This window comes from Pristis pectinata, chromosome 7, assembly GCF_009764475.1.
Source record: "Pristis pectinata isolate sPriPec2 chromosome 7, sPriPec2.1.pri, whole genome shotgun sequence".
In the NCBI taxonomy this organism is placed as follows: Eukaryota; Metazoa; Chordata; class Chondrichthyes; order Rhinopristiformes; family Pristidae; genus Pristis; species Pristis pectinata.
Window position 1 is genome coordinate 53468357 of NC_067411.1, and position 25168 is coordinate 53493524.

At 41.4% G+C, this 25168-nt stretch overlaps 1 protein-coding gene across 1 annotated transcript in view; it reads right to left on the bottom strand.

Moving 5' to 3' along the window:
- Positions 1 to 316: 316 nt before the first annotated feature.
- The window catches only part of LOC127572587 (signal-transducing adaptor protein 1-like), a 94096-nt gene continuing 69244 nt past the window's right edge, over positions 317 to 25168 (bottom strand). Inside the window, exons 9-12 of the mRNA XM_052020006.1 lie at positions 23407 to 23469; positions 13187 to 13219; positions 13026 to 13085; positions 317 to 837 (exon numbers count right to left, since the gene is read on the bottom strand). Of these exons, the coding sequence (XP_051875966.1) occupies positions 770 to 837; positions 13026 to 13085; positions 13187 to 13219; positions 23407 to 23469 (224 nt within the window). The 3' untranslated portion in view covers positions 317 to 769. The remainder of the gene's footprint in view (positions 838 to 13025; positions 13086 to 13186; positions 13220 to 23406; positions 23470 to 25168) is intronic.

Here is a 25168-nt window from a genome sequence, read left to right on the forward strand (position 1 = left end):
CTCTTAAAAGCCTCCCACTTGCCATTCATTTCTTATAAATCAATCAACAGCATTAAATTATCTGCTTATATTTACTGTTTGAACTGTTATTATGTTTAAATTGTTTATTCTGATGATATTTCTGAAGTAATTTTTTGATGATATAAAAATAATTGGGGCTTTAAATGTTCTTTCTGCTACTGTGTCATCTGAGTTGTACTCTTGAAATTACCATAGCAAACTTCTGTAATTATGTAAGCAGTGTACTAATTTAAGTTCTAATTTAAGTTCTAATTAAATTAAGTTCTAATTTAAAGAACACTTCCCATACTAGCACTTCCTTTTCCAATTCCATTCCTACTGTGGCGGTTAACAGCTACTCCAAATTTCAGCGATTTGGAAGCTTTTGCACATAATTTTAAAACCTCAATCACAAATGTCCTTTAATTTGTTAAGCTTTTGGACTATTTTTGAATATAACACAGAATGATGAAGGAAATCTCTCAAAGTTATAAAAAGAGACAACCCAAAACAAAACTAACTGTCGCATTAAACTGTTCTGTGATAACTTCACTAGTCTAGCATCAGGATCAGATTCAGAACAAAAGCAATTTGGTAAAACCTAGAACACTCTCAATTACTTTATTTGATTATTTCTCTCACTTTGAAGTTTTTTGTGGTAAAAGTTCAGTGGTTTGACTTAAATACAATGCAGACATGCTTACATTCATTAAGTTAATAAGACAAGTGCTTGTTGGAACAATATTCTTTGAAGTGTGCATGGTATTTACTAATCATCTGCCAGTCTTTCCCGTCTCTTCATGAGCTTTGTCATAAGTTCACTTGTTTCATCTTCACCTGCATAAAGCAGAGGAGGGAAAACAGTTTCAGAATCATATTTTTACCTTTTGTTATCCTGTGAATTCAGGAGTGGTTCTTGCTGAAAAATCACAGCCAAAAGTTCTGAGAAATCTGAAGAGAAATGTGAAGATCCAATGCCAAATCAATTGGCTCTAAAGAGCCTGCCTAGAGATCTCGCTGTTACAACTTCTCATTTTAACTGAGGCTTGAATTTAAAAATAAGCCTCTTTGGTTGGATTGTATTTCACCTTAGAAATAACAGATGTAAAGCAAGATAAGACTACACTTGCTCCATCTCAATTCATCACCCAGTGCCATTAACCTGAATTTAGATTTTCATTGCTCTGTCTTGTGTTATTAAAGAAAATAACTTTTTTGTTAAGTTGTTCCAAGTTGTTGCCACAGGAAAGGATTAGTTTTGGTACAGTGCTCAAATCACCTGCAGTCCATTCAAAAGGCATTACATTCCAAATGCTCACATTTTGTAACATAATACTGAAAAGCAAGCAGGGATCAAGCACCTTAATGATATTTCCCCTTTGTCAGTAAGTAACACTGCACTAATAATCACTGCAGCTTTTTAAGGAGATATGCCATAGTATAGAGTAGAGAATAGCTATAGAACATAGAACATAAAACAGTACAGCACAGGAACAGGCTCTTCAGCCCACGATGTCTACGCTGAACACGATGCCGAATTAAACTAAATCTTTTCTGCCTGTACATAATCAATCTCCCTTGATTCCCCACATATTCTTGAGTCTAACAGCTCTTAAACACCACTATTGTATCTGTTTCCACCATTACCTGGCAGCCCGTTCTAGGCACCTACCACTCTCTGTTTTAAAAACTTCCCCTGCACATCTCCTTTAAACTTTCCAACTCTCACCTTAAATGCATGTCTTTTAGTACCTGACTTTTCTACCCATTCCACCCTTCCACCACTTTCTTCTATGGGCAAGCCAATTCTGAATCCAAACAGCCAAGTTACCATGGATCCATTGCATCCTAACCTTCTGGAGGAGCCTACCATGATGGACCTTGTCAAATGCTTTCTAAAATCCACATAGACAACATCCACCGCCCTACTCTCATCAATCTTTGTCACCTCTTCAAAAATATCAATCAAGTTAGTAAGACATAACCTGCCCTGCCTAAAGCCATGCTGACTGTCCCTAATCAGGCCATGTTTTACCAAATGCGCATAAATCCTATCCCTCGCAATCTCCTCCAAGAACTTCCCTACCACTGATGTGAGGCTCACCAGCCTATACTTTCCTGGATTATCCTTATTTCCCTTGTTGAACAAAGGAACAATGTTGGCTACTCTCCAGTCCTCCAGGACCTTGCCTGTTGATAGTGAGGATACAAAGTATCCCCAGCAGTCTCCTCTCAAGCCTCTCTCGTAACCTGAGATGTATCCTATCAGGTCTTGCAGATTTATCCCCCTTGATGCTCTTCAAATGAGTACAAACATCCTCCCTGATCTCAAGATGCCTCAGCACATCAGCACACCCCACACCAATCTCACCATCCTCCATGTCATTTTCCTTGGTGAAGTACTCATTTAGTACCTCCCTCACATCCTCTGACTCCAAGCGCAAATTCCCTCCTTGAGCAATAGTTGCTATAGCTTTTCTTGACATAAGCTATGTTGAAGATTAATTCTACGGTGCTTACAAAAATTTGCCACTGAAGTAGAGCAGACATGGTTCATTATCCATCTACAATAGCTGGAAGATTTGAGGAGAGAATAGCAACACGACTAGAGCTTGTGTATGGATGATAGGGAAGAGATACGTAAAGCCTTCAGAGAACTATTGAATTCTTGTGTGTGGAATCCCTGGAATGTAATAAAGTGCTAAGGCATTAAAGGTATGCATGACTAATTGTAACAGTTAATCTTACCACTAATTTACAACTGACATACAGAATTTAATGACATGTCATACCCACAATTGACCCATTAGACCCATCATGTCTATGGTTGTTTGGTTAAGACGTTCCAATTTAATCCCATATCATTTCTTTCTACATCAAAAATCTTCATGATTTAAAAAAGCCTCTATATATACTGAAGCCTTTTCTGCTCCAGTGAAAATTCTCCCAGTATCTTAATACAATCTTTTCCTCATTCCTCTGATTTGCCTCACCCATCTGATTTGACTTCTTTCATTATCACCCTGTTGCTTATTACTCAATTCTTCAATTGATTGATTTAGGATGTACCCAGTTGGTCAGTTTATATCACAACTCCACATTGTTTCCCCTCCTGTTCTATTGCCAGCTCAGACACACAGTGGGAAAATTATGTTTGAGGTGAAAGGTACGAGGGCAACAATGTGAAGCAACTTCACAAAAAGGATCTTTTATATAACGCAACACAGATCTATGGTGAACAATGAATACCTAAATCCAGGTGAATGGTACTAGGTGATGAACTAAAATGGAGAAGACATAGTCCAATCCTGCAGTGCAGTAGAGAGGATGGGGAGGGAAGAAGGGAATACCCCTAATTCCAGGATTATTGAGGTGAAAAGCCAATTGGTTGATAGATAAATGAGGATTGTTAGAAAGAGAGAAAATAAAAGGACATTTAAAAGCTGAGAAATGCTATTCAGAGATTCCCAGCAGATCAGGCAGTGTTAATGGAAAGAAAAAAACTGAATTACTTTACAGATGGATAGTCTGCAGCAGGAATGGCCCATTCTGTTACAACAGAGTAACCAAGTTACCAGAAGTTGTTGAATGTGACATTGAGTTTCGAAGGCTGCAATATACACAACAGAAAATGAGATGCTGTTCCTCAAGTTAGAGCAATGTGGGAGACCACAGACATGCAAGTTTGGGAATGGGACTGTGAATTAAAGTGGGAGGTAATTGGATGCTCAGAGTCATCCCTGTGGACTTAATGCAGTTGTTCTGCAAATTGGGACCCAAATGTGCGTTTGGTTCCCCCACTGAAGAGGGGACCACAATGGGAACATGAAATGCAGCCCACAAGATTGTCAGAAGTGCAAGTGAACAGCTACCTCCCCTGAATGGACTGTTTGGTCCCTAGATAGTGGAAAAGGAATTAACACATGTGTTCTGTTACTGTGATACCCAGAACTAGCTGCCGGGCTCCTTTTACAGAAGCAGCCCGGCAGCCGTTGGAGCAGCAGTTCTCTTTCAGGTATGGTGAGTGCACTTAAAAAGCTTAATAAGTGGAGGGCAACTGAAGGGTTAAACAGAGTGCTGAGTGCTTGATTAAAGGGAGTGTGTACTTGAGGTAAATGGCAGGGACAAATATAAGGAGGAGTAACTGAAGAGGAGTAGGGACCAGTGTGTCAGTGGCTCAGGGTAGGAGTGGAGCTTTGAGGCTTTGGTGAGCAGAGACTGAGGAAGAGCTTGTTCCCTGAGAGGTAAGGCTGGTAAGTTCCTTTAATTTAATTAACTTAGGAGTAGGTAGTGATGGCAGCAGTTAGGGCAGTTGTGCGCACCGTATGCAGTATGTGGGAAGTCAGGGACAGCACACTTGTCCCTGATGACTACACCTGTAAAAGGTGCATCCAGCTGCAGCTCCTGACAAACAGAGTTCGGGAACTGGAGCTGGATGAACTCTGGATCATCTGTGAGGCAGAAATAGACAGGATTTTCAGAGAGATAATCACCACTAAAAGTCATGAGGCAGGTAGCTGGGTGACTGTCAGGAAAGGGAAGGGGTATAGACAGAAACAGCAGAGCACCCCTGTGGCTGTTCCCATCAAAAATAAGTGTACTGTTTTGGATACTGCTGGTGGGGATGACCTACCAGGGACCAGTTGCAGTGGTTGCATCTCTGGCACCGAGATGGGCCCCTTGGCTCAGAAAGGAAGGAGGGAAAAGAGAAGAGCAGTAGTGATAGGGGATTTGTAAGTTAGGGGGACAGACAGGAGGTTCTGTGGGAGAGATCGAGAATCCTGGATGGTCTGTTGCCTCCCTGGTGCCAGGGTCTGTGATATCTTGGATCGAGTTCTCAATATTCTCAGGAGGGAGGGTGAGCAGCCAGATGTTGTGGTTCACGTAGGGACCAATGATGTGGATAGGAAAGAGGAGGAGGTTCTGCAAAGAGTTTAGAGAATTAGGTGCAAAGTTGAAGGACAGGACCTCCAAGGTTGCAATCTCAGGATTGCTGCCCATGCCACGAGCTAGTGAGGCTAGAAGTAGGAGGATCATGCAGCTAAATATGTGGCTAAGGAATTGGTGCAGGGGGGAGGGATTCATGTTTCTAGACAATTGGGCTTTGTTCCAGGGAAGGTGGGACCTGTTCCAACGGGACTGTTTGCACCTGAACTGGAGGGGGACTAACATTCTTGCGGGTAGTTTTGCTAGTCCTACTCTGGGGTGGGGGGGGGGGGGTTAAACTAGATTTGTGGGGGAGGGGAACTGTAGTGTTAGAGCAGATAGTGATGTGGAGGAGGAAAAAGGTCATGTGAGGACTGCAGGTATCGACAAATCAAAGGTTTGTATGTGATAGAAATGTTCTCGGGTGCATCTATTTCAATGCAAGAAGTATTGTAGGTAAGGTAGATGAGTTTAGGGTGTGGATTGGCATGTGGGGTTATGACATTATTGCTATGAGTGAGACTTGGATGCAGGAGGGGCAGGACTGGCAGCTTAATGTTGTTTCAGACGTGATAGAGGGGGAGGAGTGGCATTACTAGTCAGGGAAAATATCACAGATGTTCATAGACAGGACAGCCCGGAGGGCTCGTCTACTGAGGCCATATGGGTGTATATGAGGAATGGGAAAGGTGAGGCCACACTAATAGGGTTGTATTATAGACCACCCAATAGACAGAATTGGAGGAACAAATCTGTAGTGAGATAGCAGACTGATGTAAGAAACAAAGTTGTAATAGTAGGAGATTTTAACTTTCCACATATTGACTGGGACTCCCACACTGTGAAAGGGATGGATGGCTTGGAGTTTGTCAAATGTGTTCAGGAAAGTTTTCTAAATCAATATATAGAGGTACCAATGAAAGAGAATGCAATACTTGATCTCCTATTAGGGAACAAGACAGGTCAGGTGACAGAAGTATGTGTAGGTGAGCATTTTGGGTCCAGTGACCATAATGTCATTAGTTTAAGTTAATTATGGATAAGGATAGGTCGAGTTGAGGTTCTAAATTGGAGAAAGGCCAATTTTGTGGAAATGAGAGGATCTAGGAAGAGTGGATTGGGATAAGTTGTTTTCTGGCAAGGATGTGTTCAGTAAGTGGAAGGCCTTCAAAGGTGAAATTTTGAGAGTGCAGAGTTTGCATGTTCCTGCCAGGATTAAAGGCAAAGTTAACAAGCATAGGGAACCTTGGTTTTCAAGGGATATTGGCGATCTGGTTAAGAAAGAGGTGTATAGGCAACTAGGAACAACTGAGGTACTAGAAGAGTATAGGAAAAAGTAAGAAAATACTAAAGAAGGAAATCAGGAAGGCAAAAAGAAGACATGAGGTTGCTTTGGCAGATACTGTGAAGGTAAACCAAGTTTGTACAAGTATATGAAGAGTTAAAGGATAATAAGGGACAAAATTGGTCCCCTAGAAGATCAGAGTGGTCATCTATGTGTGGAGCCTTAGGAGATAAGGGAGATCTTAAACAGTTTTTTTGCATCAGGAAACTGGCATAGTGTTTATGGAAGGAAGGGAAACAAGCAGTAGTGTCATGGAACATATAGAGGTTAAAGAGGAGGAGGAGGAGGTGCTTGCCGCCTTACAGCAAATAAAGGTAGATAAATCCCCCCGGCCTGATAAGATATTTCCTCAGACCTTGAGAGAGACCAGTGTAGAAATTTCAGGGGCCCTGCCAGATATATGTAAAATGTCCTTAGCCACAGGTGCAGTGCCAGAGGACTGGAGGGTAGCTCATGGTGTTCTGTTGTTTTTAAAAAAGGCTCTGAAAGTAAACCAGATAATTACAGGCCGGTAAGCCTGACATCAGTAGTGGGTAAATTATTGGAAGTTGTTCTCAGAGATCTGAGTATTTGGACAGCCAAGGGCTGATTAAGGATAGTCAGCATGGCTTTGTGCATGGTAGATCATGTTTAACGAATCTTGTAGAGTTTTTGAGGAGGTTACCAAGAAAGTAGATGAAGGAAAGGCTGTGGATCTTGTCTACATGGACTTTAGTAAGGCCTTTAACAAGGTCCCACATGGGAGGTTAGTTCAGAAGGTTCAGACACTAGGTATCCATGGAAAGGTTGTAAACTGGATTCAAAATTGGCTGTGTGGAAGAAGACAGAGTTGTAGTGGATGATTGTTTCTCAGACTGGAGGCCTGTGACTAGTGGTGTGCCTCAGGGATCTGTGCTGGGGCCATTGTTGTTTGTTGTCTATGTCAATGATTTAGATGATGTGGTAAATTGGATCAGCAAGTTTGCTGATGATACTAACATTGGAGATGTAGTGGACAGTGAGGAAGGCTTTCAAAGCTTGCAGAGGGATCTGAACCAACTGGAAAAATGGGCCAGAGAATGGCAGATGGAATTTAATGCAGACAAGTGTGAGGTGTTGCATTTTGGAAGGACAAATCAAAGTAGGACATACACAGTAAATGGTAGGGCACTGAGGAGTGCAGAGGAACAAAGGGATCTGGGAGTTCAGATACATAATTCCCTGAAAGTGGCGTCACAGGTAGACAGGGTTGTAAAGAAAGCTTTTGGCATCCTGGCATTCATAAATCAAGCTATTGAGTATAGGAGTTGGGATGTTATGGTGAGGTTGTATAAGACACTGGTGAGGCCAAATTTGGAGTATTGTGTGCAGTTCTGGTCACCTAACTGTAGGAAGGATATCAGTAAGATTGAAAGAGTGCGGAGGAGATTTACTAGAATATTGTTGGGTCTTCAGGAGTTGGGTTACAGGGAAAGATTGAACTGGTTAGGACTTTATTTCTTGGAGTGCAGAAGAATGAGGGGAGATTTGATAGAGGTTTACAAAATTATGAGGGGTATAGACAAAGTAAATGCAAATAGGCTTTTTCCACCTAGATTAGGAGAGATAAGTACAAGAGGACATGGCTTTAGGGTGAAAGGGGAAAAGTTTTAGGAAGAACTTCACCACTCAGTGGTGGGAGTATGGAACAGGCTGCCATCTGATGTAGTAAATGTGGGCTCACACTTAAGTTTTAAGAATAAATTGGATAGATACATGGACAGGAGAGGTCTGGAGGGTTATCGACTGGGTGCAGCTAAATGGGACTAGTGGAATACTGTTTTGGCACAGACCAGAAGGGCCAAATGGCTTGTTTTCTGTGCTGTAGTGTTCTATGGTTCTAAAGCAGGAGGAAAAACAGATTGTTTGTCAGGTGAGGAGCTGTTTGCTTTGTTACTGTGAGGCTAGTAGCAAATAAGAGGTCAGATCTACCAGAATGGCCATTTGAGAAGTGCTGCTGTTGAGGGCAAAGTGGGGGCTTTGGTGAATGCCAGGATTCAGTGAGGAAGGCAAACTGCGACAAGATAAAGCAAGGTACAATTTTTCATTTTCTGTGAGTTGTTAAAAGGGGCACTGATGGTAGTCTCCTCCTTTAAGATGTAGGAGATTAGAGAGAAGTCCAATATCCCCAGTGAACATATGTAGTAAATGTGTCCAACTGCAGCTTCTCTCAGATCACATGAATCATTTTGAGTGGCAGTTGGACTCAGGAGCATAGATGGGACAGTGTCATAGATGGATGTTTCAGGGAGGTGGTCACACCAAAGATTCAGCCAGATGGATGGGTGACTACCAGGAAGGACAGGAGCCTCCTGTGGCTGCTCCCCCTCAAACAAGTATACCAGTTTGGATACTACTGGGGGTGATGGCCTCTCAGGAGAAAATGACAACTGCATCTAGATCAGTGGCAACATGACTGGCTCTGATGCAAAGCAGCAGAGGGTGGAAACGAGAAGAGCTGTATATAGGAGACTATAGTTGGGACAGACAGGAGATTTAGTGACTGCAAATGAGACTCCAGGGGATGGGATGTTGCCTCCTAGATGCCAGGGTCAAGGGTGTCTTGGAGCGATTGCAGAACATTCTCAAGGGGGAGGGTCAACAGCCAGAGGTCATTATACACATTGCAAACTATGACATGGGTAGAAAACAGCCATAACAGAAACATGGCTGAGAGAAGGGCAGTATTGGCAGCTGCATATTACATGATGCAGATGTTATAGGTGTAACAGAGGTAAAGGTAGATGATGGGGTGTTGCTTTATGATAAGGGAGGACATAACAGCGGTAGTTAGAGATGACATTCTTGGGGGGTGGTGGGGGAAAATCATCCAGTGAGGCCATATGGGTAGAATTAGTAACAAGGGGAAGGTCACTCTAGTGGGGCTGTATTATAGACCCCCAATGGTCAGTGGGAACTTGAGGAGCAGGTGTGTGGAGAAATTGCTCATAGTTTTAAGAATAATGGGTTGTATTAGTGGGAAATCTTAATTTCCCTGGTATTGACCAGACTACCCAGAGTGTTAAGGGCCTGGACAGGGTGGAATTTGTGAAATGTGTCCAGGAAAGTTTCCTGAGTCAATATATCAAGGATCCTACTCAGGAGGGTGCAACACTGGACCTCCTCTGAGGAAATGAGGCAGGGCAAGTAACAAAAGTGGCAGTCAGGAAGCAGAGGTGATTTAATAAGGTATATAAATTTGAGGCCAGGTTAAGGTAAACAGGAAATGTTGTCTTCCTTAGTTGAGACCAATTACTGGGGACATAGATTAAAAGTAACTGGTGGAAGGGTTAAAGGGGAGTTGAGAAAGTCTTTGCACGCAGTAAATGGTGGGGGACTGGAGTTCAATGCCCAACAAAGTGGTAGAGGCAGAAACACTCATTAGATTGGGGGAAAAAAATACTTGGATGACCATATGATGTGTGGTAATCTGAAAGGCAATGGGCTGAGAACTGCAGAGTAGAATAAGTCTCAACTCTTTTTTCAGTTGGCATGGTCATAGTTGGCCATTTCTGCTGCATGTTATTTTGATTTAATTTTGTTAGTTAAGGGAAGGAAAATTAAGTCCAGTGGGAGACAGGCAAGGATCTAATGAACAGGGAGAACATACAGTGAACTTAATTGGCAACCCACTGCCTCAGTGTTTATATGAATTTATATAAATGGTCCATTTATAATACCTTCAGAAATGATATTAACCTCCAATAGTGATACGAAGAAAGTTAAATCATCAACTGCTTTTACCAAGCATATAGGTGCATTTTCCAGACTGTTGCATGTCAATACATTTAGAACCATAGAACACTACAGCACAGAAAACAGGCCATTCAGCCCTTCCAGTCTGTACTGAAACATTATTCTGCTAGTCCCATTTACCTGAACCCAGTCCATAACCCTCCAGACCTCTTCCATCCATGTATCTATACAATTTATTCTTAAAACTTAAGAATGAGCCCACACTTACTAAATCAGATGGCAGCCCATTCCACACTCCCACCACTGAGTGAAGAAGTTCCCCTAAACCTTTCCCCTTTCACCCTAAAGCCATGTCCTCTCGTACTTAGCTCTCCTAATCTAGGTGGAAAGAGCCTACTTGTATTAATTCTGTCTATACCTCCTCATAATTTTGTAAACCTCTATCAAATCTCCCCTCATTCTTCTGCGCTCCAAAGAATAAAGTCCTAACCTGTTCAATCTTTCCCTGTAACTCAACTCCTGAAGACCCAGCAACATTCTAGTAAATCTCCTCTGCAGTCTTTCAATCTTACAAATATCCAACCAACCTTGGGTGACCAGAACTGCACACAATACTCCAAATTTGGCCTCACCAATGTCTTATGCAACATAACAACCCAACTCCTGTACTCAATACTTTGATTTATGAATGCCAGGATGCCAAAAGCCGCCTTTACAACCCTGTCTACCTGTGACGCCACTTTCAGGGAATTGTGTATCTGAACTCCCAGATCCCTTTGTTCCTCTGCACTCCTTAGTGCCCTACCATTTACTGTGTATGTCCTACCTTGATTTGTCCTTCCAAAATGCAACACCTCACACTTGCCTGCATTAAATTCCATCTGTCATTTTCTGGCCCATTTTTCCAGTTGGTTCAGATCCCTCTGCAAGCTTCCTCGCTGTCCACTATGCCTCCAATCTTAGTGTTATCAGCAAACTTGCTGATCCAATTTACCACATTATCATCTAGATCATTGATATAGACAACAAACAACAATGGTCCCAGCACTGATCCCTGAGGCACACCACTAGTCACAGGCCTCCAGTCTGAGAAACAATCATCCACTACCACTCTGTCTTCTCGCACACAGCCAATTTCGAATCCAGTTTACAACCTTTCCGTGGATACCTAGTGTCTGAACCTTCTGAACTAACCTACCATGTGGGACCTTGTCAAAGGCCTTACTAAAGACATCTACTTGAGACATCTACTTGAAATCATCTACTTTCTTGGTAACCTCCTTGAAAAACTACAAGATTCATTAAATACAATCTACCACACACAAAGCCATGTTGATTATCCTTAATCAGCCCTTGGTTGTCCAAATACTTGTATATCCGATCTCTCGGAACACCTTCCAATAACTTACCTACTACTGATGTCAGGCTCACCGGCCTCTAATTACCTGGTTTACTTTTTGATCCTTTTTTAAACAATGGAACAACATGAGCTACTCTCCGGTCCTCTGGCACGGCACCCATGGCTAAGGACATTTTAAATATATCTGGCAGGGCGCCTGCAATTTCTACACTAGTCTCTCTCAAGGTCTGAGGAAATATCTTATCAGGCCTGGGGGATTTATCTACCTTTATTTGCTGTAAGGCAGCAAGCACCTCCTCTTTAATCTCTATGTTCCATGACACTATTGCCTGTTTCCCTTCCTTCCATATACACTATGCCAGTTTCCTGAGTAAATACTGATGCAAAAAAACTAAGATCTCCCCCATCTCCTGAGGCTCCACACGTAGATGACCACTCTGATCTTCTAGGGGACCAATTTTGTCCCTTACTATGCTTTTACTCTAAATATACTTGTAGAAACCCTTTGGGTTTACCTTCACAATATTTGCCAAAGCAACCTCAGGTCTTTTTGCCTTCCTCATTTCCTTTAGTATTTTCTTACTTTTTCTATACTCTTCAAGTACCTCATTTGTTCCTAGTTGCCTATACCTGCTATACACCTCTTTTTCTTAACTAGATTGTCAATATCCCTTGAAAACCAAGGTTCCCTATGCTTGTTAACTTTGCCTTTAACCCTGGCAGGAATATGCAAACTCTGCACTCAAAATTTCACCTTTGAAGGCCTTCCACTTACTGAACACATCCTTGCCAGAAAACAACTTATCCCAATCCATTCTTCCTAGATCCTCTATCATTTCCACCAAATTGGCCTTTCTCCAATTTAGAACCTCAACTCAAGGACCAGACCTGTCCTTATCCATAATTAACTTAAAACTAATGACATTATGGTCACTGGACCCAAAATGCTCACCTACACATACTTCTGTCACCTGACCTGTCTTGTTCCCTAATAGGAGATCAAGTATTGCATTCTCTCTCATTGGTACCTCAACATATTGATTTAGAAAACTTTCCTGAACGCATTTGACAAATTCCACGCCATCCAGCCCTTTCACAGTGTGGGAGTCCCAGTCAATATGTGGAAAGTTAAAATCCCCTACTATTACAACTTTCTGTTTCTTACATCAGTCTGCCATCTCATTACAGATTTGTTCCTCCAATTCTGTCTATTGGGCGGTCTATAATACAACCCTATTAGTGTGGCCACACCTTTCCTATTCCTCAGCTCCACCCATATGGCCTCTGTAGAGGAACCCTCCAGGCGGTCCTATCTATGCACAGCTGTGATAGTTTCCCTGACTAGTAATGCTACTCCTCCCCCTTTCATTCCTCTCCCTCTATCACATCTGAAACAACGGAACCCTGGATCATTAAACTGCCAGTCCTGCCCCTCCTGCATCCAAGTCTCACTAATAGCAATGATTTTGTAATCCCATGTGCCAATCCATGCCCTAAACTCATCTGCCTACAGTACTTCTTGCATTGAAATAGATGCACCTGAGAACATTTCTATCATGCACAAACCTTTGATTTCTGTCTATACCTGCAGTCCTCCCCCTTGAAAATCTAGTTTATTTCTAGTTAATCTAGTTAATTTATTCAACAAAATTATGTAAGAAAGTGAAGGATCAAGATTACCTGTGGTAAAATGCTTTAGACGCCATGGTTTTGGAGCAGTATAATTGGGTGGTCTGTCATCTGCATTTAAAGAAACAACACATTAGTCATTTTTCAATCTATCATTGTTACGTTACAAATCTTGATAACATTTAGGTACAAAACTAATTCACTCCACTCACCAGCCAGGTTTATCTGGTTCAATTTTACGAGAACTGAAACATACAGAAAAATCTATATTAATATAGTAATTGGCTTGCACTAGGGGGTAGTTTAAAAGAGGCAAACTTTTTTTACAGAGCAGTAGGTGCCTGGAATTCACTACTGGGGAGGTGGTAGAAGCAGATACTACAACAATGTTTAGAAGGCATTTAGACAGACACATGAACAGGTCAGGAATTGAGGGATAGACCATGTGCAGGCAGAGAGGATTAGTTAGATTGGCATCATGGTTGGCACAGACATGTTTGGATGAAGGGCCTGTTCCTGTGTTGTGCTATGTTCTAGGTTCAATATTCTAAGTACTGGAAAACTGTATCAAACTTAGGAAGAAACATTGATTATCATATGGCACAGTAAACTCATATCATCACATATTTAACATTAGGCAACTGTATCACATGGTTTATAAATACCAAGCAGCAACATTGCAGCGTGAACACTCAATTACTACACCAAACTCTGCACTGTAGAGTGTAGCACATTTTGAAAGTACCAAAAGACTGCATCACTTGGTGAACTATTGCACGAAACCATGCACAAACCCATTGCAAGAAACTCAAAAACTGTCATATCATGAACAAAACCCTGCGTGAGTGTTAGTATACCTTGAAAGAAGTACTGATGACTGCCCATTAAACAGTGTACAACTGATTCACACCATGCCAAAACATAATTCAAAATCCTGAACAATTGTATCACGATGTGCAGAAAAGACTGACCTTATCGCACTGATGGTTATGGATAGAGAGGCTATGGGTAAGCCTAGTAATTTCTAAGATAGGGACATGTTCGGCACAGCTTTGTGGGCTGAAGGGCCTGAATTGTGCTGTAGGTTTTCTGTTTGTTCTTTTTCAATCTTTTTATTAATTTCAAACTGATATACATAACAATAGTGATTATACACATGATATAAAGAGATTGGGATTACAATAATAACAGTTAACATATACAAACATAAAGAGTAAAATATGTAATCTGAACCTCCCAATCTCTTAATAATTGAACATGAAAAAGATTTAAAAGAAATTTGATTATATGAGGGGAAAAAAGCCCCAAACTAAAAGTAACAAAACAAAATGAATGGTAATAATAAACAAACTAACCAAGAACTAAACAAAAACTGGGCTGTTGTATTTCATTTTAAAAAAAATTATGTCATTAACTCCGCTCCTTTATACTCGAATAGAAAATTATTGAGAAGGATTTGGAAAGGTCAGTTTACATCATATGAAAATGCTGGATAAATGGGCTCCAAGTTTCTTCAAAATTAACCGAGGGATCAATGGTACCATTCCTGTTTTTTTTCTAAGTTTAAACATGTTATAGTTTGGGAAAACCATTGCAATGTAGTTGGAGGTTTAGGATCTTTCCATTTAAATAGAATGGATTTTCTGGCTATTAATGTAACAAATGTAATCATATGACAAACTGAGGCAGATAAGTGGCCAGAATTGATCATTGGTAACACAAAAATTGCAGTAATAGGATGTAGTTGTAAATCAATATTCAATACCACTGAAATGATATCAAAAATGTCTTTCCAATACTTTTCCAAAAAAGGGCAGGACCAAAACATGTGTCAGGGAAGCCACCTCCAAATTAATCTATCACAGATAGGATTTATATGGTTATAAAAGCAAGCTAACTTATCCTTAGACATATGGGTCCTATGAACCACCTTAAACTGTATTAAAGAGTGTCTAGCACACATTGAAGAGGTATTAACGAATTGAAGACTAGTGTAGAAATTGCACAGGCCCTGGCAGATATATTTAAAATGTCCTTAGCCACGGGTGCGGTGCCAGAGGACTGGAGGGTAGCTCATGGTGTTCCATTGCTTAAGAAAGGCTCAAAGGGTAAACCAGGTAATTACAGGCCACTGAGCCTGACATCAGTAGTGGGTAAATTATTGGAATGTGTTCTGAGAGATAGGGCATATAAGTATTTGGACAGTCAAGGGTTGATTAAGGATAGTCAGCATAGCTTTGTGCGTGGTAGATCGTGTTTAATGAATCTTGTGGAGTTTTTTGAGGAGGTCACTAAGAAAGTAGATGAAGGTAAGGCTATGGATGTTGTCTACATGAACTTTAGCAAGGCCTTTGACAAGGTCCCACATGGGAGATTAGTTCAGAAGGTTCAGTCAATGGTTATCCATGGTAAGGTTGTAGACTGGATTCGAAATTGGCTGAGTGGGAGAAGACAGAGTGGTTGTGGATGGTTGTTTCTCAGATTGGAGGCCTGTGACTAGTGGTGTGCCTCAGGGATCTGTTGGGGCCATTGTTGTTTGTTGTATATATCAATGATCTAGAAGATAATGTGGTAAATTGGATTAGTAAGTTTGTGGATGACACTAAGATTGGAGGAGTAGTGGACAGTGAGGAGGGCTTTCAAAGCTTGCAGAGGGATCTGGACCAAAAGGAAAAAAGTCCAGAAAATGGCAGATGGAATTTAATGCAGACAAGTGTGAGGTGTTGCATTTTGGAAGGACAAATCAAGGTAGGACATACACAGTAAATGGTAGGACACTGAGGAGTGCGGAGGAACAAAGGGATCTGGGAGTTCAGATGCATAATTCCCTGAAAGTAGAGTCACAGGTAGACAGGGTTGTAAAAAAAAGGCTTTTGGCATGTATAAATCAAAGTATTGAGTATAGGAGTTGGAATGTTTTGGTGAGGTTGTATAAGTCATTGGTGAGACCAAATTTAGAATATTGTGTGCAATTCTGGTCGCCGAACTACAGGAAGGATGTCAGTAAGATTGAAAGAGTGCAGAGGAGATTTACAAGAATGTTGCGGGGTCTTCAGGAGTTGAGTTGCAGGGAAAGATTGAGCATGTTAGGACTTTATTCCTTGGAGCGGCGAAGAATGAGGGGAGATATGATAGAGGTTTACAAAATGATGAGGGGCATAGACAGTAAATGCAAGTAGGCTCTTTCCACCTAAATTAGGAGAGATAAGTACGAGAGGACATGGTTTTAGGGTGAAAGGGGAAAGGTTTAGGGGGAACATTAGAGGGAACTTCAGTCAGAGTGGTGGGAGTGTGGAATGGGCTGCCATCTGATGTGGTAAATGCTGGCTCACTCTTAAGTTTTAAGAGTAAATTGGATAGATACATGGACAGGAGAGGTCTGGAGGGTTATGGACTAGGTGCAGGTAAGTGGGATTAGCGGAATAACATTTTGGCACAGACTAGAAGGGTCAAATGGCCTGTTTTCTGTGCTGTAGTGTGCTATGGTTTTCTATGGTCTCTATAGGTAGAGGTATCTGAAGTTCTCTTTCCCATTCATTCTTAATTTTATCTGGTATCTCTAAATGTATTTTCATAATCAAATCATAAATTATTGCTATCAAGCCCTTCTGATAAGGGTGATGTTCTATGATGCCTAGAAATTGAACTAGGGTAAAAAAATATTTGTATCTGTTCTTTGTACTCAAATTGCATATACGACTTGATTTTGGGAATGTTTTGAATTGTTTTCACCCATTTCCTCTTGAAGTTCTGTGTAACAGGAAATTAGATTGCTCACTGTCAGTTGCAACTCACTCTAATTCCACTTTCATTTTTGGAATATGTTTCATGCACAGCTCCTAGTTCATAGAGCACAACATGGGAACAGATCCTTCATCCCAACTGGTCCATGCCAACCAAGATGCCCCATCTGCCAGTGTTTGGCCCACAACCTTCTAAACCTTTCCAATTTATGTACCTGTCCAACTGTCTTTTAAGTTGTTATTGAACCTGCCTTAACCACTTCTGGCAGCTCATTCCACATAGATAGCACCCGTTGAGTTTTTATAAAAAAAAGTTGCCTCTCCAGTTCCTCTTAAATCTTTCCCCTCTCACCTTTAAACCTATTCCTTCTAGTTCTTGATAACCGAAGCCTGGGTAAAAGATTGCCCCTATCTATGCCCCCCTCCATTTTATACACCTCTATAAGTTCACTGCTCCGTCTCTTATGCTCCAAGGAATAAAGTCCTAGCCTGTCCAACCTCTCCCTATAACTCAGTCCCTCAAGTCCTGGCAACATCCTTGTAAATCTTTTCTGCACTCTTTCCAGTTTAATAACATTTTTCCTATAGCAGTGTGACCAAAACTGAACACAATACTCCAAGTGCAGCCTCACCAGTGTCCTTTACAATCACACTATGACCTCCCAACATTTATACTCAATGTTCTGATTTATGAAGCCCAGCGTGCCAAAAGCCTTCTTCGCAACCCTGTCTACCTGTGACTCCACTTTCAGGGAACCACATACTTGTATGTCAGGGTCCCTCTGTTCTGCAAAACTCCCCAGGGTCCTGTTGTTCACTGTGAAAGTCCTGTCTGGATTTGACTTTCCAAAATGAAATATCTCATACTTATCCAAATTAAGCTCTATTTATCATTCCTCGGCCCCACTTACAGATCAAGATCCCCCGTAATTTTTGATAACCTTCTTCATTTTCCACTATACTGCCTATTAGTGTCATCTGCAAACTTACTAACCATGCCTCGTACATCCTTATTCAAATTGTTAATACATAAATCCTTATTCAAACCGAGGCGCACACAGTGGCTTCCAGTCTGAGAAACAACCTTCCACCACCACCCTCAGCTTTCTGCCATCAAGCCAATTGTGTATCCAATTAGCCAGCTCTCCCTGGATTCCATACAATCTAACCTTCTAGAGCAGCCTACCGTGTGGAACCTGTATGGTCCTGACTTAATAGTAGCTTTGGTGTAAAGGCCTTACTGAAGTCTACGTAAACACGTCTACTGCACTGCCTTCATCAACTTTCTTGGTCACATCATCAAAAACCTCCAAGTTCGTAAGACATGATCTACTCTCAAAGCCATGCTAACTACCTCTAATCAACTCCTGTCTTTGTAGATGCACGCATATCTTATCCCTCAGAATCCTCTCCATATCTTACCTACCACAGATGTTAGACTTACTGATTTATAGTTCCCATGTTTTTTCTTTCCCACCGTAAATAGTAATTACTTACTGACAGAAAATGGATTAAAATTTTGCAATTTATGACCTCATCATTAATTCATAGATCAGCAAGGAGAATATCACAATGAAAGCAGTGAATTATACATTATTTAAATTGTGCCCCAGGTGTGTTGTTATGTGTTTTTATGTAGTTATAATAAAGAACTACAGTTCCCAATAGACAATGCAAGGGGTCACATGGGGAACACGAAGCGGCTGTAAAAAGAGAGGGAAAGCAAGCCACTCTGGTGTTGGTGTTCAGATGTTAAACCCACACGAGGTTTGTCTCTTAATGAAGAACAAACATAAAATGGTGTCAGAAATTGGTGTGAGGACTGAGCAGGGAGAGTAGATGAATACTGTGTGCAATTGAGAAAGAGACTCAATGAGCATGAAAGAGAAGCTGTAATAAGAAGGTGAAAAAGCTGGCGTAGTAAGGGAGCACATTGTTCCTGAAGTTCAGTAGCCACTGGATTTGCCAAAAGAGATTCAGGTGAGAGGCCGAGAGTTCCCGTTATGGATAAGCTAAATCCTCCCACACCTATGCAGTTTACTAGCAACCTAACTGATAATTGGAAACACTTCAAACACCAATTCAACATATATTTAGATGCTAGTGGAGCAAGAGGGAATGATGAAAAATTGAAAGCGTCTATTTTTCTGCACATGATTGGCGAAGATGCTTTGGACATCTATAACAGCTTTCAAATTGATGAGACAGCTTTTGAGTTGGGCACTTTGGAAAAAATTTGAAGTATTTTATCCCAAGTAAAAACATCACATTTGAGAGAGAATTTTTTTTTCCTGTGACCAGAAACACGAAGTTAGCTTTGACCAATACTTAGCTGAGCATCACACACTGAGTAAGTCTTGTGAATTTGGAGATTTGAGAAACTCACTAGTTAAAGACAGAATAGTTTGTGGAATTCCAGATAATGGACTCAAAGAAAGACTGTTCCATGAAAAAGATTTGACCCTGGAAAAGGCAGTGAATAGGTGTAGGTCAGCAGAAACCACACGAGCCCAAGCTAAGGAGCTGCACAGGGTAGACACAACAGTGCATGCTGTGAAAACAGAAACAGCGCACAAGGCATTTCTGAAAGTGAAAGCAACAGCAAAGCAAAGAGGAAGGCTCAAATAGCAAATGCAGCGCATGTGGAGGTAGACACATTGCAAAGATGTGTCCTGCTTATGGGAAGTCCTGAAATAGCTGTGGGAAGAAGAATCACTTTGCAAGGTGCTGCAAAGCTGGGGTTAACAAGAGAAAGGTGCACACAGTTGATGAGGAAATGAAGGAATTCTTTGTGGATTCTATACAGACTGTGGCTGCTGGTAAAACAGAATGGATTGTTCCAGTAACTGTGAATGAGACTGTAATTCCATTCAAGCTTGACACCAGAGCTCAGGTGAATCTGGTATCCATGGATGATTATAAGACTCTCAGTAAAGAGTAAGATTTACCCTGTGAAGTTAAAAGTGACAGGCTACACTGGAGAAAGTTCCAGTAAAAAGGGGCTGTATGTGACCTTTAAGCACAAGGGCAGCACTTAAAATCACAGCTACTGATTGTAGAAAAGAGAGTACAGCCAATATTAGGTCTGAGTGCATGTGAAAAGCTCACCCTAGTGAAAAAAGTTTTCATAGTAGCTTCACATACCAAAGATGACCACACAACACTCATGGAAGAGTATGCAGATGTCTTTGAGGGGCTCAGATGCTTACCTGGTGTACACAAAATTCACATTGATGAGGCAGAGGCTCCTGTTGTCCATGCATGCAGGAAAGTTCTGATTCAACTTAAAGCTAAACTTAAATAAGAACTAGCATGCATGGAACAGATGAATGTCACAGAAAATTGAAGAACCAACAGATTGGGTGAGTTCAATGGTCATTGTGCAAAAGAAAAATGGAGCATTGTGGATACGTCTAGACTGAAGAGATCTCAATTAAGCCATCAAGAGAGAGCATTTTAAATTGCCAACATGGGAGGAGATCATGTCCCAGTTTTCAGGTGCCAAATAACCATCACATCATTTGGGTTTTAGCAGATGAAGCTTGATGAGGCAAGTTCAAGACTGTGTACCTTTAACACACCACAGGGAAGATATCACTATCTTCAGCTGCCATATTGGATCCTGTCCACACCTGAAATCTACCATAAAACCATCTACATGATTTTTGAGGGCATACCTGGTGTCGTGACCATGATGGATAACATCATCGTCTGGGGGTCCACCAAGGAGGAACATGATACTCAACTGAGACAAGTGCTTGACATGACAAGGAATGTCAATTCAAAATTAAATAAAGAGAAATGTGAGTTTGGTGTTAAGACACTGATCTTCATAGGAGATGTCATATCTGAGGAGGGAGTGAAGCCTGACCCAAGAAAGATGTCAGACATTGAAAACATGGAGAAGCCCCAAAACAAAGAGAAGGTAAGATGTTTCTTAGGGATGGTGACTTACCTGGCTAAGTTTATCCCTTGATTGTCAACAGTGTCAGCACCACTTAGGTCACTCCTTGAGCAACAAAATGAATGGATTTGGTCTCATCAGCAAGAAGAGTGTTTCCAGATGTTGAAAAGGGTCCTAACTGAAGAGCCCATGCTGAAGTTTTATGATCCAGAAAGGTGTATCAGGGTATCAGCTGATGCGTCCTGGCATGGCCTTGGATCAGTACTACTGCAGCAGCATGATGGCACGTGGCAACCTGTGGCCTATGCATCAAGGGCTTGAACAAGTGGGGAAGCCAACTATGCACAGATAGAGAAAGAGCTTCTTGCCAGTACATATGCATGTGAAAGGTTCCATGAGTACATCTATGGGCAAGCTATTGAAGTGGAGACAGACCATAAACCGTTGGTCTCAATTATGTCCAAACCACTGAATGACTATGCCATGAGGATACAGCACATGTTGATAAGGCTGCAGAAATATGATGTGAAGATGATCTACACAACTGGAAAATATCTATTTGCTGCTGATGTGCTGTCTCGAGCAGTTGACAAGACAGAAAAGAGTGACCAACAGGTTAATGCAGATATACAGGCCTCTGTTGACATGATTGTCACCTCTCTTCCAGTATCTCCAGATAGAACAGAGCAGGTTAGGAAAGCAGCAGAGGCAGATGAAACAATGAAAGTAATCAATGATACAATACAGAAAGGATGGCCAGCAGCAAAGGATGTATTCGGGATTATTGGGCTTGCAGAGCTGAACTGTCTTCAAAGGGAACAGGTTTGTGATTCCAGAGTCACTACGCAAGGAGATGCTCCAGAGCATCTTGGGGAGGAAAAATGTAAATGTAGAGTTTGTGAAGTGATGTACTGGCCAAGATTGAACCAAGACATCAGCTTCATGTGAAATATTCCTTGCCTACAGACCAAAGCAGCAAGCAGAACCACTTACACCACACCCTGCAGCAGACAAGCCGTATTTCAAAGTTGGAGTGGATTTGTTTGACTGTAATGGGAAGAGCCATATTGTTGTAACAGACTACTTTTCCAATTACCCAGAGGTTGCGACACTACAATCAACGTCCAGCAAAGCAGTTATCACATTCCTGGAAGCTGTGTTTGCGATGTGAAGTAGTATCAGACAATGGTCCACAATTTTCGAGCTGTGAATTTGAATCCTTTGCCAATGTTTGGGGGTTTCGACATAACCTCAAGCACACATCACCCAAATTCTAATGGCCTAGCAGAGAGTTCAGTTAAGGTGGTGAAGGGCCTCATGAAGAAAGCACAAGATAGACGAGAGGATTTCCACAGAAGGCTAATGATTTACAGAAGTGTGCCACTGCAGAATGGCCTTTCACCAGCCCAAATGCTGATGGGTCGACACATACGAACTAACCTTCCAATACATGAAAACCTGTTGACACCTGAAGAAGCACACATGGTCAAACAGACTAAAGAGGAAGGGAAAGAAAAACAAACAGAATCACAACACATCAGCAAAAAGCCTACCAGTCCTGAAGCCTGGGGATCAAGTGTGAATCTGAGATCATGATTCTGGCACATGGTCCATGCAAGGAGTTGTGCAAGAGGAAGTAAATCCTCATTCATACCAGATCCAGATGGAGCAAGGGACACTTCTGAGGAGGAACTGCGTGGATCTATGTCCACAAGCTCCAACCCATGGCTGTGACCCGTCCCCTGTCAGTACACCAAAGGGAGCAGCATATGGAGAAAATGAACATGCGGACCAGAGTTCCCAGGAAAAACACCAATAGTAATGCAGCAAGTGAAAGCAACACACCTGTGAAAACAAGTACCAGACCACCTCAGAGACTGATTGAAAGCTGCTGAGTGGACAATGGTTCTTGGCAGGTTTATAAGGACAAAGTATTGTGTTTGGTTTTCTTTAAAGGGGAAAGATGTGTTATTATGTAGTTATAATAAAGAACTTCAGTTCCCAGTAGGCAATGTAAGGGGTCATATGGGGGAACAGGAAGTGGCTGTAAAAAGAGAGGGAAAGCAAGCCACTCTGGTGTTGGTTAATAAAATGTTCAGATGTTAAACCCACGCGAAGTTTGTCTCTTGATGAAGAACAAACATAACACCAGGGAAAGCATTTTATGTGTTAAAAATCATCTCCTGTCATTTTTATTCACTTAAAAATTTGTTACTGGCAGCTTTTGGTACAGATGAGGCTTCGGTAATTAGATAACTGCAGTTCACAAAGCACCTGATCCCATGACAGGCTGGCTACTGCCAATTGCAGGATCTTGAGACCACCTGCAGCCACAAGGTGAGATCAGCTTATTCCATGATCTGAAGGAGTCTTCACAGTATGATGTGCGTGAAATAAAAAGTTTCTCTTCTTTGATACATGGATTGTCTTGTTGCCATGTTTTGGGGAATATTGGAGAAGTAAACTTTGTAAAGGGGCTGATTGGCTAACTTGGCAGCAAAGTAACCCTAATCCTACAGGCCTCAATTAAGATACTTTTTTTTTGATTTAATAAGACAAAATCATCTCCTGAATATGGAAACAAATGAATAATATTAAAAATCTCAGTTGTGGGACAATGTGAAACTGCAGGCAGTAAATAGAATTGCAACAGCAGATTGGGTATATATTATTAACAGAGAACTGTTATAAATTGAACAAAGAAATAAATTTTTTTTGTGAATATGATGTTTGAACGAAAAATATAAATTCCAAAGAAAAATACAGAACTCTATTGCAGTCTTACTTTCATTATTCATATAGTTTGGTTCAGATTCTTCTTTGGCTAGGCCTCTGCTACTGTCCCCTGCTGAAAAATTGAAATGGACATTAGGATATATTTTTGGCCAAGAATTATACAGCCCCCATAAAGGCATGTTAAACAGTGCTGAGTTGGAGGGAGTAAGGAAGGGAATGCTAAGGCTTGCTGCAGCAACATTTTATTGTACACAAGGCTCAAGGTAATTGAACACACCCTCCTTTTGATGTGGAGCTGACGAGGAAATCAACTGGATATCTGATAGTGGATAGCAGGGGAAGATGATTGGGGAGTGAAGGTGCTGGGGGAGGGAGTGCACAGAAAGAATTGCTGGATCAGAGAGAAAATTAGAGAGGAAAGCTGGATGATGATAGGTAGGTAGGACCAGGCTTGGTCAGAGGTCAGTCAGAGATGCAATCAGGGAAACTGATGTCATCAGTACTGAGGGGAGGTGGGCAATCTTTAAGAAAACCAGTAGGACACACCTGGAAGAAAATGAATCCCTCAAACTACCCCACAGCAGACCAGGTAAAGTTGGCCTCCCCCTCAACAGATGCCAGAGCAGGCCTCAAACTTTTTAATGGGTCCAGACTTAATAGTAGCTTTGGTGTAAAGTCCAGTACCAACTATAGGCTGGAGATGCAAGAGACTGTTTTTTTGCTCCAGATTCTAACATTTGCAATCTCCTGAAGAAACTCCAGGAGAGCATCCTAAAACGCTGACGACTCCTTCCCCCTTCCCCCAGCGCCCCCCCCCCCCCCACTGATGCTGCTCAACCCACAGAGTTCCTCCAGCTGACTGTTTGTTGCACCAATTGCAGGCTTTCACGCATAGGACATCTTCATGCAATCAAACACTTACTGCTCTCTGTGATTGCTCTGCATGCCCAGTCCTCGAGTATGCACAACATGTGCATGGAAGAACAAGAACAAATTTATAGAAATCCATTACAGTCCCATTATGTGCCAGTTTGCACAAACACGATGCAACAGAATGTACTACAAATCCTACTTTGTTTGTTCCAAATGCCCGAGACTCAAGTTCAATACCGAATTAGGTAGTGCAGGAATTTTAAATGTTATAGCTTTTGAGGGGCATACAGTTGCATCCTTAACATTCTGAAGTAAATTGTGCATGATCACCTGTAAGTTCATTGCTTTTAAGATCATGAGCCTATGCACCTGCTTGCCTTCACTTTGCAAACTGATTAGAAATAAAACAAAAATATCTCCTATAGTGCATGGATAATATCTACCAACACTGCGAATGATCTGATTCACCTCTCCTTGATTCCCATCTTGTCTCACACCACCCTTCTCGCTCCTCCAATCACCAACTCTTGACCTACCCTGACTCCTCATTTCTGATGTTATTTAGGTGAGTACAAGTAAATTCAGTTAAAAACATACCTGAAACATTTTTATTTAATGATTAATCTCTACATATGAATGACTGAAAACCTGGCTGTTGAAAATTGGTAGTTTCCATGGCTGCAAATATTGCTCTGTGATTGGCTGGATGAGTATTATCTCTATGATTGGTTGCATAATAGATAATAGCAATTTAATCTTAAAAACAGAGAATTAAAATAGATAAGACCCGTCAGGCAATCCAGGCCCCTCTTTGTAATGCACCATATGATTTGAACTGTTACATATTTTCCTAATTTGTTTTAATTTTAAGTTAGAATGAAACACCAGGGAAAGGATTTGATAAGGTTCAACGAGTGACACTCTTTGCAACATTCAGA